Source organism: Camelus ferus, chromosome 30 (assembly GCF_009834535.1).
Source record: "Camelus ferus isolate YT-003-E chromosome 30, BCGSAC_Cfer_1.0, whole genome shotgun sequence".
NCBI lineage: Eukaryota > Metazoa > Chordata > Mammalia > Artiodactyla > Camelidae > Camelus > Camelus ferus.
This window is the reverse complement of record NC_045725.1, coordinates 15,752,385-15,773,078: the sequence shown is the minus strand read 5'-3', so window position 1 is coordinate 15,773,078 and position 20,694 is coordinate 15,752,385. Positions and strand designations below refer to the sequence as shown.

The window sequence follows — 20,694 nt, the reverse complement described above, 5'->3', positions numbered from 1 at the left end:
AATGAGCCTGGAAGAAGTAGCACTTTAAGTTCCCAACACCTTCGTGTAAATGGATGGGTGTACAGTTTTCCCAAGGGGTGGGGATGGGGGGCTGGGAAGGCAGGTGCCCTGAGCAGTAGAGGAAACACAGGGAACAGGAGGCCTGGTTCACAAATGGAACCCCCACCCCAACCAATGTTGCCCAGCTGCCCAGTTCTGAGCTGGCCCTTCCTTCTGCCACCATCCTGGGCTGAAGAGCTTGTAAATCCTCAGGAGTACCCACTACCATACCATACAATATGTGGCCTTTAGCTTCTTTCATTTAGCACAATGTTTTTGAGGTTGATCCATATGTGTATCAGTACTTTATTCCTTTTTATGGCTAAATAATATTCCATTGTATATACTACATTTTATTTATCTCTTCATCAGTTGATGGACATTTGGGTTGCTTCCACTTTTGGGCTCTTATGAATAATGCTGCTATCAACATTCATGTCCAATTTTTTGTGAGAACATATGTCTTCAATTCTCTGGGGTACTAACTACCCAGGAATGAAATTTCTGGGTCATGTGGCAATTCCATATTTAACTTTTTGAGGAACTGCCAAACTATTTTCCAAAGCAGCTGCACCATTTTACATTTCCACCAGCAGGGTATCCAGGTTCTGATTCCTCCATGTCCTCACCAGCACGTCCTGTCTTTTTTCTTATTTTAACCATCTTATTAGGTATAAAGTGTTATCTCACTGTGGCCTTGATTTTCCTTTCCCTAATGACTAATGAGTTGGCACAGCTCTTCATGTACTTATTGGCCATTTGTATATCTTCTTTGGAGGAATTTCTGTCCAAATCTTTTGTCCATTTTTCAGTTGGTTGGTTTGTCTTTTTATTGTTGAATTATAAGTCCCTGGAAGGCTTCTAAAATTATCCATCCATACAAAGGCCCCAGAACAGTTCAATTAAATCAGAGCACTGGGGTGTACCCGGGCATTGGTTATGTCTTAAATTCCCCTAATCTGCAGTAGGGGGTGAAAAGCACCAGTTTACACCATGTGGCCAAGCAGGAGCAGAGGTATCATGAACTCTCAGAGTTCATGACTTTATCTGATCACCTTCAGGGCTGACTGCTCATAGTCCAACATTAAAAGTAAGACCATATGATATCACCTATATGTGGAATCTAAACAAACGAACTTATTTAGAAAACAGAAACAGTCCCACAGACATAGAAAACAAACTTATGGTTACCAGGGGGGAAAAGGGTAGGGGAAAAAACTGGGGTTTGAGATTTGCAGATACAAACTACTATATGTAAAACAGACAAACAACAAGCTCCTACTGTATAGCACAGGGAACTATATTCAATGCCTTGTAATAGCCTATACTGAAAAAGGATATGAAAAGGAATATATATATACGTGTGTGTGTGTGTATTACTGAATCACTATGCTGTACCCCAGAAATTAACACAACATTGTAAACTGACTATACTTCAATAAAAGATAAAAATGAATTCTTCAGGCAAAAAAAAAAATGTGCCTTCTTTATGCCAAGCACAGTGCTAAAGTGAGGAGAGGTAGAAACCGAGATGAAAATGGAGCAACTATGACACAGTTGCTGCTGTCAAGGGGACTCCAAGAAAGAGGAACTCATCTCCTTCCTGCATGTATTAGTGCTGCTGAATGGAGGGTGGTGGTCAGTCCAGGCCCCTCTACTCAAAAGGTGGTCCCCACTGGCCATGTTAGCAGCCCAAGGGCGCTTGTTAGAAACGCAGAATCTCACGAGAGCCCCACCCAGACATACTGAATTAGAGTCAAGTTTAATGAGAGTATCAGGTGGTTTACCTGTACATTCAAATTGGAGATGCACTGGTCTAGCTGATGTCAATTAAGAAGCATCCAGAAGGCCCACCAACCTAAAACAAAATAAAACAAAACAAAAAATTCTAGCGCAATGAGGTATGAGTTCATTAAATTGTTCCTTAAGGCAACTGACTTCCTTTCTTAAAATGCAACACATTAAATAACTCTTAGTCCCATACATTTTAATATGAATTTGTTTATCAGATTGTTTTAGCCTAAGCCATTCTCTTCTTGAGCCAGGCCAGGATACTAAGGAACTAAAATACAAGGGTGCTGGGGGAAAACAGAAGATGGCTTCACCATTTCTTTCAAAACCAGCCCTTGCTCACAATTTTGCACCAGATTTGTAGAGGCAAGTGGCTTATCCCAGCATAACACAATATACTGGTGTAACAAGAGTTGGTTTAAAACTCGAGTGGAATATATTTTTAAAAAACAAGAAAATAAATAAAATTTTTGAATCAATTAATTAATAATAATTTTAAATTAAAAATAAAAATTTTTAAATAATAAAAATTTAAAGAATAAATTAAAAAGTTAAAAAAAAATTTTTAAATGTTGAGTGGAATGACTCATTTGACTGTGTTTATCCCACTAGACCACACTTGAACTTGATCCTTCAACAGGTGAAACTGCAGCTTCCACTGACCTCGGGTTTTTCAGAGGCCAAATAATCCACATCCCAGTCTCATAATGGGTTGCATCTAATTCCCATGTGTCCCCATACACAAAGGTTTCCACCTCTTCACAGAGACCATTCATTTCAGTGTCTTGTGAGCTTTGCTGCTGGAGAAATCGTCACATTTAACTTACAATGCCACATACAACAATAGGAGATAACATTTCTTCGAGGGAACTGGTTTCCTCTTCTGGGTTTCCTTCTTGAGTATCAAATGAGATTCTCCCCTTCTCAACACCTCAGCACTGAGACTTCGAATGAGATCCCAGATGAAGGGTTAAGAGATTTGCAAATACACAGCAGTGCTGATTCTATTTAAGCCTAATTTTGAAATTGCTTTGAGTCACCCTCAAAAACGCTTCCCAGCTCCAAACCCTAAGACTTAAGCCAAACGCTTTTCTCTTTCCCCTCCCTGACTGGGCATTAACAAAGAGGCAAGAATTTCAGTATTTGCATTCAGTTAGTGAATGCCTCCCGGCTCCAGCCTCGGAGGTGTCCAGTCCAGGCTCCTCCCTTCACCTCTTACACTCAGCTCTGGTCCCAGGACTATGCCAAGAGGTGCAAACCAAGTGAGGCTTCCCATCGGCAACACCCCTGGTCTCTCGTTACTTGTTTTGAACCATTTGACTGAGATGTAATTGATATACAATTCACTCACTGAAAGTGTACAATGTAACGGGTTTTTTTGTATATTCACAGTTTTACAACCACTCACACAATTTCTGAACATTTTCATCACCTCAAAAAGAAACCTTGTACCACCCCCCACCCCCAAGCTCCTCAGCCCAAGGTAGCCAACAAACAACTTTGTTTCTATAGATTTGCCTATTTTGGACATTTCCAAATAGATTCTATTCCAGATAGATGGAATCATAACAACATGTGGTCTTTGGGGACCGACTTTATCTTAGCACAATGTTTTCAAAGTGCATCCACATTGCAGCATGTATCAGAACTCGACTCCTTTTTATGACTGAATGATACACCATTGCATGGACACCCCATATTTTGTTTAACCATCCTTCAGTTGATGGACATTTAGATTGTTTCCTTTTTTGGCTATTACAAATAATGCTACTACGAACATTTGTGTACAAAAAAAAAATGGCCTCTTGCTTTCTGAAAAGACCAGAAAAAAACAAGAATCCTGCTGGTCACCCCAACATTTTGGGTGGAAAGAAACTGATACAAGGAGAGAAGGCAGCAGTAACATTCCTTTGGATCGTTTACTAGAGTCAAAAACCTCAAGTTAGGTGCCACTGAGCTATGAGATCTTGGCTAAGCCACTTGCTTTTTCTGTCCACTTTCCTGCTTTAATTAATTTAATTTCTCTTTCTCAAAGGAATTGGAAAACCATTAATTAAATCCTTATTAGAGTATCAACTTGTTATGCATGAGAGACTTATTCCAGAACAAAAGAAGGGAAAATTGACACCATGATGAATAACACCGTATCATTCAGATGTTACATTCACAGCCAGATGTTCCAGACCTTCCTACCTGCCCCTGTGGTGGCCAGACCCACTGCACCAGTATCTTCCCCTAGACTTCATGACACTCCTTAATAGTGTTCGCTGATTTGTCTTCATAGAATTTGTTCAAACTCACCAGTAGGCACTGGGAAATCATGTATACATCTGCAGGCTAGGATGATCCATCTTCCTCCAGGAAATTCAATCTCTGCCAGCACCAGCTGAGCATTCTTCCAGAGTCTCTCACTCATGGAATAATCTGCATATCTTTAGAGCATAGATGAATCTTGTAAATACCAGGCAATAGCCCTTCCTGCTTTGCACAGATTAGGACAGGCTCCCTGGCATGGCTAGCTGACTTACGTCTCACCAAAGGGGACAGGACATTCATCTTCTGTGTCTCCTTTCCTCTAATAATTATTAGCATTCCGATGAGCACATCATAGCGGGTGCAGGCTTTTCTTGGGTCTTCCTTCCTTGCCAGTCACCTCTGGTCATCTTTGCTCCTTTCTCTCCTTTTATCCCCATACACCCATACTCACTTGTGCACAAATTCTCACCTTATCTTTTCCAAATGTTGAAATTGGCTTGGGCACATAAGATTTGTCCCACACCGTGGACTGAAATCTTGGTAGACTACTAATTCCTTGATGGAAAAATGTCTGAATTATTGTATAAAGTTAGTTTTAAAAAATATTCAGTTCACTTCCCATTCACCTATGCATGAAGAGCAGCCTCAATCAAATATGTAGATGATTTACAGACAGCAAATAAAATGCAAGCAGTAGGCTTTTGGTTATTTATCATCTTGTGCAAATCCTGGGGCACACTTCCTCGAGGATGGTCTTCCTGTAATCCAAACTTCCTTCAGATTAAGGTGGATGGATGCAGGATGTCCTCTGATTTCCTGGGGCGGTTGGCAATCTAAGGGAAAGCAGGCGATGTCTCTTGGGAGGAAGCCACCCAAGCAGGTAACAGTCACCAGGTCCCCTGACTCCTGTTCTCCTGGCTGAGAAAGGGGTGCTTGTACCCCTGCTGCAGAACAGGAGCAATACAGCCAGATGGAGGAGGGCCAGGTGGAGCCATCTGGCCAGTGGGGCCAGCATTTCCAGGTAGGCTGCCAGCCCTGAACGGAGCATAGACACAGGCCATGATGAACAAAGCCAATAGACAGAATGTGAGACTTCTCCAGAGTGTCCACGGATGTGGTCTGTGGTCTGACCACATGGGGAAACAGGGTAGTGCCCAGGGATCCGGCCTTCAGCACTGCCATCTCCCTGGCAGCGTTGTTTACAAGGCTGCCTCTCAGGGGCCGAACTGCTCGTCCTTGTAAGGGATACTCTGATGGGCTGCTTAGGGTGGGGAAGACATCCCTCCCAACACTGGGCTCAGGTGAACCCAGAGCTGCCCTGTCTGCCTCACACAGAGGGAGGAGGTGTTGTATCCACGCTGGATGCTGCCCCCACCTGTCAACCCCCCCACCAAGCCTGAACTTTTCCACTAGGTAAATGTTGAAGAAATATTTTAAATACGAGCCTGCAGGTATGCAAAGCAGTTCACTATCCTGCCTACCTCTATACTCAATATAAACCAAGTGATTAAACACAACAGATTTGGAATCAGAGAGACCTGCGCTCATATCCCACTAATTGTTCTGACCTTTGATAATTCAGCCTCTTAAAATCTGTTTCCACACTTGAAATAAAAGAAAGGAAAACTCACTGCAGCGGAGTGAGGATTAAATGAAGTGGGGCTGGGAAGGGCCTGGTTTCACACTGGGTCCTCTGTTCCTTCCAGAACCCTCTGGGCCTGCCTCACCGAGTGGCAGCTGGAGCGCGTGCAGGCCTCGCTTGCAGCTCCTCTTCCACAGCACCTCCTGTCCCGTCCCCCCAACCCCTCCTCAGGGAGCCTCCCCTCCCACTGCCAAGGTAGTTTTGCTGGTAAAACATCTCCAGGACTTTCATTAGGAATGTGCGTAATGCTGGTATCCCACAGCAAGCCAGCTAGGCAAGTGTGGAAACCTTGGTGCCTGCCAATCTCCCACTCACCTAGGGCACCACGGTGATGGTTCCTTCATTGTTCATTTTCCTATGAGAAAGTCTTGAAATTTGTGTTCCTTCAAAGAGAGCAGCTGGCTCCACCTCGGAACAGATGAACACCCAGACTGATACAGACTTATGGAGGAGTCTTCTGGAAGGTAAATTCTTCTAGTGCTTTTAAGGGAAGGAAATAACACCGGTGTTAGTGTCTGTGGACCCAAGTTTAAGTTCAAGTTCATCCACTTACTAAGAGGCCCAGTACCAGCCAGTGACCTCTTTCAACTTTAGTTTCCTCCTCTGCCATAGATTGTTGCAAATGTCAAACGAAGGAGGGAAAACAGGTGAAATGACTTTATAATACAATTATTTATTAGTCATGATTATATAATTAAATTTACATAAATATATCTGCTGTATAAAGTGAAACTCATTTACATGGGCTGACCAATGGTTTTTTGACTTTTTTTTCTAATGGAGGTGCTGGGATTGAACCCTGGACCTCATAGCATGCTAAGCACACACTCTACTACTGAGCCATAACTACCCACCACCCTAAGGCTGTTTTTAAAGGCCCTATTCTAACTTTTTTTTTTAATGTGGGGTGATTCCAAGAGGAATCACAGTAGGGAAGGATTTATGTCAAAACGGAAGGCGGAATGCTGGCTCCTGTCTCAGAGAAGAGCCGTGGAGAAATGCCTCCTTGAGGATCCTGGTCGCCACCTGTCAGTTCTGATCACTCTAGGTTTTATTAGCATCAATAAGTGACTAAAACCATGTTTGAGGATCACAATGTTTAATTTTACAGTGGTTTTTGGTACTATTTCCTCCTGCTTCCCGGCTCACACTCCTGGGCCCATCAAACAGGAGTTGAGAACAGTTAATAAAGTGAGCCCTCCCCTACCGGCGGCCCCTCCAACTGTGATGCCCTGTGCCCAGAGGGTGAGCTTCTCCAGCCAGCGTCAATTAGCCTGTACAGAAAGTCCCTCTTTCTCTCTCTCTCTGCCGCGTGCCCTCCGTGTCCCTGCCCCACCAAGGACGCAGAAGCCTGCCAGGGGCTTTCCACTCCTCCCAAAGTCAAGATGGTTTCATAAGGTGACATGTCAAAGGGAAAAGTCCTTCTAAGTGAAGGATGTGACTTTGACCATAAGCCAACAGTCAAAATAGTTGGCTTCCGGTTTTTGCCACATCTCATCTCTGGGCCCTGTGGGCTGGCCCTGGGTCTCTATCTCCATTCCTTTAAGCCCTTGCATTAACTGCGAGCTGATTAGGAAATTATCGTTTGTCTTCACTTGGATTCCCTGGGAGACAGACTGTCTGAGATGGAGATTAGAGGGCAGGACGTCTACTGGGTGGGGGAGGGGTTGAACTTTGACATCACAGAGGCCTCGGCTGATCCCACCAGGAGCTGTGCGGCTTCTGCAGCCCTTCAGAGTGGTTCTGTCTTTAGGCAAGGAGGTCAGGCCTTATGGACTAGTCATTGGATGTGTACTGCCTCTGGGGACGGGCTGTGGCCTTGAGTCCCGTGGTCGGCTGAGGGCAATCCCCAGAGAGGCTCGATGAGAGCCGTCAACCACCAATACTCCCAGCAGCCAGAGGATGAGGGCCTCGGATCTGAAGGGGGCGTCTGAGAGGCACTCCACACATCCGACAGACCATCGGAAGTGGTATCCTGGCATTTTTTTTTTAAAAAAAATTTTATTAGTTTTGGGGGTGATGTAAGTAGGTTTATTTACTTATTTATTTATTTATTTATTTTTAGAGGCGGTACGGGGGATTGAACCCGGGACGTGTATGCTAAATATGCGCTCTACCACCTCCCGCCTTTTAGCATTTTTTAATGTTCCAATTTTTAACTTTAAAAATAAAAATGCCATTGTAAATAAGTAATTGTGTTTGCTTAAAATTGTTTCATCCAAAAATAAGTTTTACATATTTGGAAAGAGTAAGCCATAGCTCCCTGAAGAAATAATTTTGTCAGTAGAAAACTAAGCTATAAAATACCCAACTTAACATAAAAAGCACTATAATTCAAATGAAGAACTGATGAAGGTGGGTTGAAAAACCTGATGTAAGAAATCAATTATCCTCAAACAGCTCTATAAATATAATACAATCCCTACAGAAATCTCAGCAGACTTTTTGTATAAATTGACATTCATATGAAAATGCAAATGACCTAGAATAGCTAAGACAATTTTAGAATGAATCAAAATTGGAAAACTATCAGTGCTCAATTTCAAGACTTGACATAAAGCTACAGTAATCATGAGAAGTGTTACTGACATCAAACTAGATCAATAAAACAGAGTCTAGAAAGAAAGCCACAAATATATTGTAAAAAAATTGATTTTTGACAAAGATGCTAAGGCAGTTCTGTGGAGAAAGACTAGTCTTTTCAACAAATACTGCCTGAACAACTAAATATCTGCGTTAAAAAAAAAAAAAAAAGAACTCTCAATACCTCACACTATGTACAAAAAATTAATTTAAAACATCCATAGACTTAAAACCTAAAATTATAAAACTTTCAGAGAATACATAAGAGAAAATCTTTGTAACTTTGGGTTAGGTAAATATTTCTTACAGATGATACTAAAAGCAACATCCATTAAAAATAAATTGATAAATTGTATTTCATCAAAACTGTAAACATCTGCTCTTCAAAAGACAGGGGAATGAAAAGACAAACCACAGACTGGGAGAAAATATTTGCAGATCATATGCCTGATAACTTATATCCAGAATACATAATCCCCAAAACCTGGTAAGAAGAAAACAAACAACCTCTCCCCAAATGGAGAAAAGATTTGAACAGATATTTCCTCAAAGAAGACATATGAATGGCAAACAACTACATGAAAAGATGCTCAACATCATTAGTCATTAAGTCAATGCAAATTAAAACACCATGAGATACCATCTCATACCTTTTAGAACGACTGAAAAACAAGACTGACCATAACAAGTGATGACAAGGATGTGGACAACTGGAATTCTCACACATTGCTGCTGAGAATGCAACAATGTTACAACTTCCTTGGAAAACAATTTGCCAGTTTCTTAAAAAGCTGAACATGCATCCACCACATGATGCAGCCATTTCACTCCTAGACATGAACCCAAGAAAAAAAGCCACGTCCTTACAAAGACCAGTATGCACGCAGAAACATGGATGAATCTCAAAATAATTATGCCGTGTGAGGGAAGGCAAACAAAAGAGAGCATACTCTACATTCATTCCCCTTATAAAACTAACCTGCAGTGACAGGAAGCAGATTAGTGATTGGCTGAAGAGAGGGCAGTGGGAAAGATTATCAAGGGGTATAAGGAAATCTTTGGAGGTGATCGTCATGTTCACTATCTTAACTGTGGTGACGAGGTCACAGTTTCACTGATGACTTCACATACCAAAACATCAAATTACATGATTTACATAGGTGCTGTGTATTGTGTGTCCATTAAACCTCAGTGTGTAAAACCGTTTAATGAAGAAGAGGAGGAGGGCGAGGAAGGCAAGGAGGAGAAGGAGATGTATGGATGAAGAGGTCTGCCTTGGAGGAGGGAGAGATGGCAGCAGTGTGATTGGGTCACAGCAGAAATGAGCTGCAGGTTTGTGAAACCACATTTCTGAGGGTTTCTTTTTGATGAGACAATAAAGAAACCTGTGGAAAGAGTTAGGAGCAACCAAGTCAGAAAGAAGATGTGTTTGTCCTAAAAAAGGGCACAGGACCACAGGAGGACTGAGATCTCTGACAGAATAAAGAAAATGAGTGGACTGAAATGAGTCAGATGGAATACACGCCTTGCCGGTGACTCAGTGAGGCTCTGGCTTCGCAACAATCCCACCGAAGTTGTCTTGGGATAATGACCAGAGCAGAAGCAAAGATCTGTGCTCTTAGCATCTCCATTCGAGGGAGATATTCCCAGCCTCTCTTCCTGGCCTCAACGCTTTCAAGTTTTTGTGGCATCTGATGATGATCACCCCCCTCCTGTGAAAGTATAAACAGATTTGAATGTGGATTCCTTTGGGCTGAGATAATTAGCACTGGTCCAGATAAATCTGCTCCTTGCTGACCTCTGGACCTAAGCCCTTGCCTGCTTAGACCTGTCCTAGCTTCCAGCAGCCCTTTCCCACTGCAACACACACATGCACTGAAATGATATAAGGAAAGTCTAGGTTACACCGTATTGCCAACTGCAGACATTTAGGAAAACAAATGACTTGAACTCTACTTTGTATTTGCTTTACTCTTATTCTTTTTATTTGCTTATTAAGCTTTTTTAGGAGAGACCATTCCCAATTTACCAATAAACCCTCAGTTAGAAAAGACGGGGGGGAGGATATAGCCCAATGGTAGAGCACAGCATGCACAAGGTCCTGGGTTCAATCCCCAGTACCTCCATTAAATAAAAAAAATAATAAACTTGATTACCACAACCCCTCCCCACCAAAAAAAGAGGAAAAAAACAAAAGACAGCTTTGACACCTCTCTCCCCTTCTCAATGGCAACCAATGCCACATGGAAACCATTAAAGAGGAGGGGAGGGAAAAACAAAAACTGCTGCTTAGAGGATCTACAGGATCAAGAGTAAAGGAATGAATAGACTTACCATATGACCCAGTAATCCCACTCCTGGGTATGTATCCAGAAGGAACCCTACTTCAAAAAGACACCTGCACCCCAATGTTCATAGCAGCACTATTTACAATAGCCAAGGCACAGAAACAGCCTAAATGTCCATCGACAGATGACTGGATAAAGAAGATGTGGTATATTTATACAGTGGAATACTACTCAGCCATAAAAAATGACAACATAATGCCATTTGCAGCAACATGGATGTCCCTGGAGAATGTCATTCTAAGTGAAGTAAGCCAGAAAGAGAAAGAAAAATACCATATGAGATCACTAATATGTGGAATCTAAAAAAAAAAAAAAAAAAAAAACATAAATACAAAACAGAAACAGACTCATAGACATAGACTACAAACTTGTGGTTGCCAAGAGGGAGGAGCGTGGGAAGGGACAGACTGGGATTTCAAAATTTGTAGATACTGACAGGCATATGCAGAATAGATAAACAAGATTACACTGTATAGCACAGGGAAATATATGCAAGATCTTGTGGTAGCTCACAGTGAAAAAAAAATGTGACAATGAATATATGTATGTTCATGTATAACTGAAAAATTGTGCTCTACACTGGAATTTGACACAACATTGTAAAATGACTATAACTCAAAAAAATGTAAAAAAAAAAAAAAAAAAAAAGACTAAAGGAATGAAATCAACTGTGCAAACCCAGCAAACCCAGCAATATCTTAGGGGACTTGGTTAGAGGAAAGATTCCCAAGCAGGATTAGCCTATTTGTAAGGTGATCACCCTGATCCAATCTTTTTCTACCCTAACAGGAAACTTTCCTTTTGATTTGCTCAGCTGGCTCAATGCAAAGATTAATTTGGATTAACGAGCATCTTCTTTTAACAATGTGAATAACTCTGGACTGGTTAGAGGTCTACTAGCCATTGATACATAAGCATGACTGAGTTCAGTTCAAAGCTTCCAACGAATCTTTGCAGAAGTCAGCTGCACTGAATAAACAAGAGCTTGGGTTGAGAGAGCAGAAAGTCAAGTAAGTTTGGAAAATGGAGTGCTTTAGGGGTCTGGGAGGGGAAGTGCTCAGAGTAACTAGAGAATGTGTAACAGGGGCCAGGAAAGGAGGTACCCGGGGGGAATAAAGTGGGCAGAAAAGGAGTGTGGACCTGATCGTCAGCAATAGAGAAACCGCTAAGCAAAGGATGATCATCTACCCATTGTATGGAAATTTCTGCAGCCATTTAAAAATGATCATAAGCTTTATTGCAACAAGAAGAATACTCCCATTATAATGTACAGCGAAGAAAGCAAGAGACATAAGAAAGAAACATCAGAGTGACAAATGTGAACTTCATTTAGTTCAACATTTTAATTACAGTCAGCCTTGGAAGTCTTCCTTCTTTTCCTTCTCCTGATTCCCAAGACTCAGAACCCAAGTGAGCTCCACTCCTATCCTGTTTCAGCTATGTGGTGTGTGTGTTCTAGCAAATACCGGGTATATAACTACGATTTATAGCATTGTTCCTATAGAGGAAAGCTTGAATGTTCTCAAAATTCAATTTAAAAATGAACGTATGTTCACAAATTGGAGACTGCCTATAATTCTTATAACATTTTGCTAATTTATATTGTTACTTTAATAAGGACTCTATTCTTTCAGACAAGGCAGAGTTGCTTGCCTCACCACCCCAACAGGGCAGGTCCCATTCCCCTCTAGCAACGACGGCACTTGTGTTCCGCCTCTGTGTGACCTGCCCTACAAATCCAACAGCCTTTCTAGGAAACCTGCTTGAGAAAAGAAGCCACTGAAATAGTTTGTACAGCACATTAGGAATTGCTCTGCTTATGCCTAAAATCATTCTAAGTCATTGGCAGAGGAAAACAAGCAAGGAAAAGAGCTGTGTCAAAGAATTTAGTTTCTATTTTAAGTATTTCAATTTATTTCCTTTTGTATCCCAGCTTCAGGGAGTTGAATTATCCATTCGCCTCAGTTTATGGCATTCTCTCATCTTCAAATCTCTCGTTTTATTTTTTTCCCCACCCTCCACTTAATCTTAACTTTCATTTCCTCCCTCCCACCCTGGGCACCTATTCTTAACACATTTGATACATATTCTTATAAAATGTATAGTGTTATTTTGAGCATATGCATTTTCATTTATATAACTTTTTTTGTCCTATAAACATCCTTTTATTGCTTACTTTTTCATTTGACAGTTTTCAAGGTCTATCCAAGTTGAATCAGGACCAGCACTTCTAGTCCATGTTGTGCTGTATTCCCTAGACTGCATCCACCACACTTACTTGCCCACACCCCTAGGGAAGGACACTAAGAAAGGCAGATTCTAAAATGGGGGGGAGGACATAGCTCAGTGATAAAGCACATGCTTAGCATGCTCAAGGTCCTGGGTTCAATCCCCAGTACCTCCATTAAAAAATAATAATAAAAAATAAAATAAAATAAAATAAAATAGTTCCTGGGGGAAGGGTATAGCTCAAGTGGTACAGCACGTGATCAGCACCCAAGAGCTCCCAGGTTCAATCCCCAGTACCTCCTCCAAGCAGAAATCAATGAAGAAACCTAATTACCTCCCCCTCAGAAAATTAAATGGTCCCTAAGATTCCCTCCCTCTGATTTACATACCCTGTGTAATCCTTCCTCCGAAGTGTGGCAAGAACCTTTGAAGTGATGGTATGTCATTCCTTGATTAAGTTATTAATCAGTAGACTTTGAGTTACTCAAAAGGGTGGCCATCCTGTGTGGGACTAATCTAATCATCCAAACCATTTAAAAGAAGCAAAGAAAACCTCCTAAGACTAGGGGTTTTTTGAATGTATGAGGTAAAAGGGAATCTTTTATTAGCTTTTTAATTTCTTTAATATTTGTTGATCTATTCAGGTTTTCTATTTCTTATTGTCCTGATTGTGACATTTCATATTTCCTCAGGTTTTACCCAGATTTCAAATTCATACTTCTAACATCTATCAGCTTTATACTTTTCTTTTACATTTATATCTTTCATTTAAATGGAATTAATCTTTGTAAATGATGTGAAATAGGGATCTAGTCGTAGGTTTATCCTTTAATGAGCCCAGTTTCCCAGGCATCATCTATCTAACCACCCATTCCTTGCCCAGTGATTAACAGAGCCCCTTTTATTTTATATAAACGTCCACATAGCCACAGAATGTATTTTTTTAATCTTTGCTCTTTCCCAATTCAAATGTTTACAAAACACTATATATTTTTACTCTATATATTTAATAATCACGACAACCCTGAAAGGTATTATCTGTGTTTCTCAGATGAGTAGAAGTTTGGAAAGATTGCATTTAGCCTAAAACCCACATAATACTGAGTGACATGCCAGGACTTCTGACTCCAAACTAGTTTCTCTTTTCTCAATTCCCCTATTGCCTGTTTAAGCAACTGATTTCTTGTACCTAATTTTATTCTTTCATTTACATATTTATTGAACACCTAAATATGTTCCAGACACTAGTCTACATTCTAGGGCTGCAACAGCAAATAAGCCAGATAAAAATCACAGCCCTCCTAGAACTAACATGGCTGAGGGCCCGGGGCAGCTCTGAACACAGAGGTGAAAACTAAGAAAATCACCTTTGGTAACAATGGTTGTTCTGGTACCTACTTGGCATCCATCCTTCCAAGGAGTTCAGTGCTTCAGGTCGTTTGCAGGGTCAAAGGAGGTTCCATGGAAGTTCTCTGACTAATTAGTGGAGGGAGGAACAGCAACTGAATCCCCAAGTCAGATAAGACAAAATGGAGGCACCAAGACTACACCTCTACCTCTGGGCAATTTCAAAAGTTCCTTTAGTCTGCCAGAGGGAAGGTTTCAGTCCTTTCCTCTGTCACCTGAATTAGCTTAAGAACGTATTTCTGCCCGCGGCTGCAGCATCTGCAGCGTGAAGCATTGTCCCCGGGTCCGAGGGCCGGCCTGCGCAGGGGGCCTCGCAGCTGACGTGGTGTTTGTGATAAAGGGCAAGGCCAACCTGGGGACCTGCTTCGAGGGCCTCCACAAGCACTACCTGCTCCCGGCCGTCGAGTATTTTAATGGTGATCCTCCTGCCGAGACGGGCTTCAGGGGAGACTATGCGGGGCCTAGTACAGCCTGGTGGTGTTCAACACGGCGGACAGCGCTCCCAAGTCCCACATCCAATGTCGTGCTCCCACCAGCAGCGCCTGAGTTTTTCACCTAGCTAGATGGCATGAAGTTCATGGGTGGGGTGGCGAAGGCTGCAGCCTCACGCCAAAGGTCTCAGCAGGGCCTTGCAGGCAGTTTCAAGAAGACGCGCGAGCACAACGACCAGACACACCGAGTCGGCCTCCTTATCTTGTAACTCGCGCCGGACCTGCTGCCGCCTACTGTCGAGAGCACCAAGTACTCCGGGTGCACGTCTGAGAGCCTTGTGCAGAAGACTAGGGAGCCAGGAATCTACGTCTCCATCGTGTGTCCCCAGAAGCTGCCTGCCCTGCAGCTTCTGTTGGAGAAGGCGCTTCCTCCGGCCATGCTGGAGCCACTCCAGCCGCCAGCAGACGTGAGCCAGGACCCGATGCACATGGTGCTGGTGCGGGGGCTTGTGCTGTCCGTTGCGGGTGGCTCGGCCCCAGGCCCCCTCCAGCCAAAGTAGCCTGTGCCCTGCCTCCAGCTCCACTCTCGGGGGCTACACTCTCGGCAGCCCCCCAGCAGCCTCTGCCTCGCCCCACCAGTCCCTCAGCAGTAGTACCAGGTCCTCGGGAACCTGAGTGCAGCTCAGGCGGCAGCGCAGAACGCAGCAGAGGCTGCCAAGAACCAGAAGGCTGGGCTGAGCCCTCGCTTCTCGCCCTTCAACTCTCTTCAGCAAGCCGCTCCAGGAGTGGGCCCCTTACAGCCTGGCCCAGGCTTCCCGCTGCCCCCAAGGGTCCCTGGCGCCCCCAGGCCGCCTCCCGCTTCCCAGCCCAGCCTGGTCTCCACTGTGGCCGCTGGGCCGGGCCCGGCGCCCCCTGCGCAGCCTGGGGCACGTCCTTGGCGGGCACCATGGCCCCAGGCGGCGTGAGCGGCCCTTCTCCGGCCCAGCTCCGGGCTCAGGCTCTCGGAGGTCATTAGTCAGTCTCAAGAACACTCCTGGCCTGGAGAGGGTTCCTCAGGTGGCAGGAGAAGCCCAAACCTGCCTCCGTGGACGCCGACACCAAGCTGACGCGCCCCTGCCTTGTGTGGGGGGGGGGGGGGGGGCTACATGAAGTATCGCGAGAACCTGAAAGCCGGGCAGTGGCCGCAGGCGCTGATCGTGCGGCTCATCCCCCAGCAGTTGCGGACCACCCTGGGCCCTTTGTTCTGGAAATCAGGGATGGTCCAGCTCCGCTTCATCAAGGACCTGGACTTCCTCAAAGGCCTCTACCGCCTCTTGGGCATCGGCTCCGCGGGCTGCGTGCACTTCCGCCGCACGGCCCTCTGCGAGGCGCGCGTGCTCATGCTCCTGAACTCGTCCAAGAAGATCTCCAGGCGACTCATCTCCTACGACCAGCGCAGCTTCGTCAGCGGCATCCGGCCGGTCATCACCCACCACAAGCAAGTCCAGCAGCAGCGCAGATTAGGGGCACAGCAGGCGCCCCCAGGGCTGGGCCTCATTCTGGAGGTCCACGCAAGACCCTCACAGAACTGCTCTGACCGCCGCAGCCCTGGCCTAAAAATACTACAGGGGCCTCAGCGGCTGCGGGGCAGCCCCAGCCCCAGGGTGCCTCCCAGCCCCCCCTACCCCGCAGGTGCCCCACAAAGCCCTCCTGGAGTGGCCACTGGGCAACCCCCTCCCAGACTCATCCTTCGGCCACAAAACCCAGCTGTGGAGCTTCCTCCTTAAACCACCACCGTTCCAGACTGGGGTGTCCCCCGAGGCCTCCCTCCACCACCTCCAGCCATCAGGGGCCCCTGCACTAATGCCACCACCACACCAGGGCCTGGGGCATTCTCAGCTGGGGCCTCCCCTCCTGCACCCACCACCCACCCAGCCCTGCCTGGCCTGCCCAGCTCCCACTGAGGGCTCCACTGCCAGGTCAGATGCTGCTGAGGGGGAGGTCCCCAGGCTGGGTCCCCTAGCAGGGCCTGCAGCCTAGCATCATGGTGGACAACATCCTCATGGACCTCGTCTGAACGCCCAACACCCAGTAAAGTTCCTTTTAACACACACACACACACGTGCGCGCGCACACACACACACACACACACACACACAGAACGTATTTCTTACTCTCTAACACAGTCCCTCCCCTACTCCCATGATTAAGCCTGATATTTCAGAATGTCTTGGGTGGAAAGGAAGAGCAGCCACTTTCCACCATCATGAAGGCCCCTTGCAGAGAGATTTCTTCTCATTTTAAAACATTTTAACATTTAAGACTAGAAAGAAAGTCAAATTTATGTAATTCATCAAACTTCATAGTGGTAGATCAGTTTAAGATTACTAAAATCTGACTACAAGATGGAATGATTTAAAGGATGACCTAAAGGGAATAAAAAATGAATTCCTGATGGACAGATGGCATTATGCAATTTCACTTTTTGTAAGTAGTAATTGCATTTTCAGCTGGGCCCCTGGGCACCCCAAGTAAAAACAGTATTTTTCAGCCTCTGGTGTGATCATCTGACTGATTTCTGGCCAGTAGTGTGTGGGCAACTTCTCGATCATTCTCTTAAAAGAGGACATGTCCTCCTTTCCCTTTCCACCTTCCCACAAGCTGAAAGAGGCCCTGATGGGGACACTTTCAACTGTGGGGATAAGGGGGACATCCTATGAATGGCACAGCAAAATAAGAGCCTGAACCCCTCTTGGCTTTATGGAACAGAACCTCAATACCTACTGGGACTTCAACACAATAGAGAATTCACCTTCTAGCTGGTTTAAGTCACCGTTGTCTAGATCCCACGAGACCAAACATATATCCTCACCAGCGTCCCCCAATGTCTAGCTGCCATCCCCATTTCTTCCTAACATCCACCTTCAAGCATTTCCACTGCAACCCAAATAATTTTTCTCTTGTTCTTTAGTGAAAAGAGTTGTTGTCCACTTCCTACCAACAGTTAGTACCAAGTAGAGAATACATCCTACATTAATTTAACTTTGTTAAACCCCAAGCAGTCATAATTCTTTCAAATTTTAAGAACTGAGTTGGGAGGCGAGGGTATAGCTCAAGTAGTAGAGCACATGCTTAGCATACTTAAGATCCTGGGTTCAATCCCCAGCACCACCTCTAAAGGTATATAAATAATAAGTGAACCTAATTACCCCCCCCCAGAAAGAATTGAGTTGCCAGACCACTAAGAATTTTGTAGATTTTTATTATTTCACTATTAACAATTTTTAATCTTGAAATGGGTTAATCATAAAGTAAAAACTAACCATATATTTGTTTTTATACATTATATACACTTGAGAAATAAATAGTATTGTAAGCATTAAAAAAAAAAAGCATCATTATGTACAAATAAGGCTTCAAGCCAAATGTATAAATACAGGACCCACTGGGGATTTGATTCCCAAGGCTTCTGCTACTAAAAGCAGAAGCAGAAAGTAACCAGGATGCACAGTCAATAACAAACTCTACTTTGGCTAGAAATCACAGAAGCAACAGAAAAAGCACCCCGTTGGATTGAGAAAAAATACCTTGAATTAAGGTATTTGACTGGTCATGTCTTCAGAGGTTTGGCACTGAACAAAGATACAACTTTGGCACAATACAGATTAAAACAATGCCCTTTAAAAATCTAAGCACAGAGAAAATTGCTCTTCACCACCACCACCTGGCATCCCATCTCCTTCCAAATTAACCTCATCCATAAAAATCCAAACCACTTGGCACTCTCGTTCTCCTGGTTACATATCAATAAAAGGGTTTAGGGTTTTCTGGATGGCTCTGAAAAAGAGTCCTGGTTTGTCATATCTGGGGCATATTGGTGGGAAACGATGTAGAAGTCTTGATGGAGTTGCATAGATTACCATACCATGGGCATTGCCTCCAGGAGGTCGCAGAGATAACCATACCATGGGCATTGCCTCCAGGAGGTCTGGGTCCTTACCTGGCTCCACCATCAACTTGGTATATAGTTCTAGGCATGTGGCCAAACCTCACTAAGCCTGGGTTTTTGTAAAACAGAGATAATAGTAACTGCCCTTCTCACCCCCTGTTGTGAGTCTCTAATTAAGTGATGCATGTTCAAATCTTTAGAAAATTATAAAAGGGTTCCTCAGATATCATGTATATCAATTCAAATCGAGATCTAGAATTGGAGGCTTTTTGACAATGCTCAACTCAGAAAAGGTACTCATATGAGAGCAAGGTATTTCAAGGAGGAAAAAAAACACTGCATTAATTAAATCTTGGCACCAGCTGTGTATGACAGGTGCTGGTTTCTGTATAAACAGCTATGTATAACCTACGTAATATCTTCCAACTTCCTACACGGAAGAGGTTTTGCTCTGAAGCAATCACATTTGGCCATTGGTCACCATTCTGGCCCCAGCACATCTGCTACTCTGCTTACCACTCTGCTGGTGATCAAAGATGTCACGCTTAAAGGGGATGCATGTTAACTAAGAAGAAATAGGTCGAAATCACTTAACCCTCAGGGTCTTCAACTCTTATATCCTGTAGCCTTCCCAGTGCCCCGCGTGCCTTTGATCACATGCATGTTCATGGATCATCTCAACTCGAAGGGAGTTTAGACATCTTAATCCCCTTGGGTTTCAAATGAGGAAGTGGTCTGCAGCGACTTACTAATGTGTCTATGGCCACGTGCTAATTAAGTTTAAGTGCTTAATAAACATCTGTCCAATTAAAAAGGGAGCAATGGGAAAATAAGAAACCCAATGATGTGTGCTTCAGAGAGTGAGTTGGGGAACAGGACGGAATGTCTAAAAGGTAAACAGTACATTTAGCCGGTTATCCAATTGAACCCCAACACCAGCAAGGGCCTCCTCAGACCTACTCTCCCGTCCCGGGTGAATAAGTCCCAGGTCTGCCATCCTGACACGAGTCAGCTTCCAGCAGAAAGACCCCTCACGACAACTCAAGTCAGGTCAGACAGCCGACAGCCTCCCACACAGAGCCACTCCAGGGCCAGGGTTCCTTGTCAGGTGAAGCACAGGCTCCTCTGGTCACTGAGAAACCAGCCCGAGGTGCACAGAGGCCTGGCATTCGGCTGTTTGCACACAGATCTGGAGTTAGCGCTATTCTAGAGCAGCAGCAGGAACAGCAGGAACAGCAGTGCGTGGTCTGCTCCAGCGAGAAGTCCCAGCCATCACAGGAGGCCAGGTGCTGGGCCCAGCAAGCAGGCTCTTCCCAGGGCTCCAGCGTCAAGAGGGGTCCTTCCAGCAGGTGGGTCCTCAGCAGTAACGTTCCTCCATGTGTTTGGAAGGCGGGGGCCCTTGCTGGCACCCTCAGGAATGCTCCACGGTTGGACTGAAAGGAACCACGTGGAAGTGTGATTCATTAGCTGGCATAGCAAACACGCAGCTCTGTTTACCTCAAGACCAAGCTTTCTTACATACCTCATCACACTCTTTTATTGCTTCCCTTTCAGAACAAATGGAGAAGGTCCTGAGTGTTCCTTCCTCCTGCTTCCCCATCAAGCCACAGATTCACTTTGAGAAACACCACACTGGAGCCCACTCGGGGTTCCTAGTTCCATATACCTCAATGCTGGCATTTGCAGATTTTGCACAACACTGACCCACAGCAGGCACACGCACACACAGGCACATGCACACACACAACTGCAGAGAGAACCATCAATGCCTTGCTGCTTTGATCTGAAATACAAGAGACCCTGCAGTGTGGCAGGAAGAGGGCAAGGCAGAGTCAAGAGATCTTGATTCTAGTCTCAGCTACACTGATGTGCCATGGGACCTCTCAGAACTTCAGTCTCCTTCTCAGTGAACAGGTGAACAGTATCCATGTCAGCAGAGAGAGTACTCAAGGGCTAACATGTGACTAGGTGTTAATTTATGACTTGGGTTCCCATTATTTTCTGCTCCTTTAAGGGTAAAGGAAAGGATAACTTGTTTTC

General features: G+C 44.4%; 1 protein-coding gene and 1 pseudogene across 3 annotated transcripts in view; one reads left to right on the top strand and one right to left on the bottom strand.

The window, feature by feature from the left end:
• Positions 1-1,935: 1,935 nt before the first annotated feature.
• Positions 1,936-16,782, top strand: LOC102513225 (annotated as a pseudogene).
• A 1,168-nt stretch (positions 16,783-17,950) lies between these two features.
• LIPG (lipase G, endothelial type) overlaps positions 17,951-20,694 on the bottom strand; it is a 50,630-nt gene continuing 47,886 nt past the window's right edge. For all 3 annotated transcript variants that reach the window (XM_014553461.2, XM_032470533.1, XM_032470534.1), the window contains one exon: positions 17,951-20,087. In XM_014553461.2, coding sequence (XP_014408947.1) covers positions 20,066-20,087 — 22 coding nt within the window. In that variant the 3' untranslated portion in view covers positions 17,951-20,065. The remainder of the gene's footprint in view (positions 20,088-20,694) is intronic.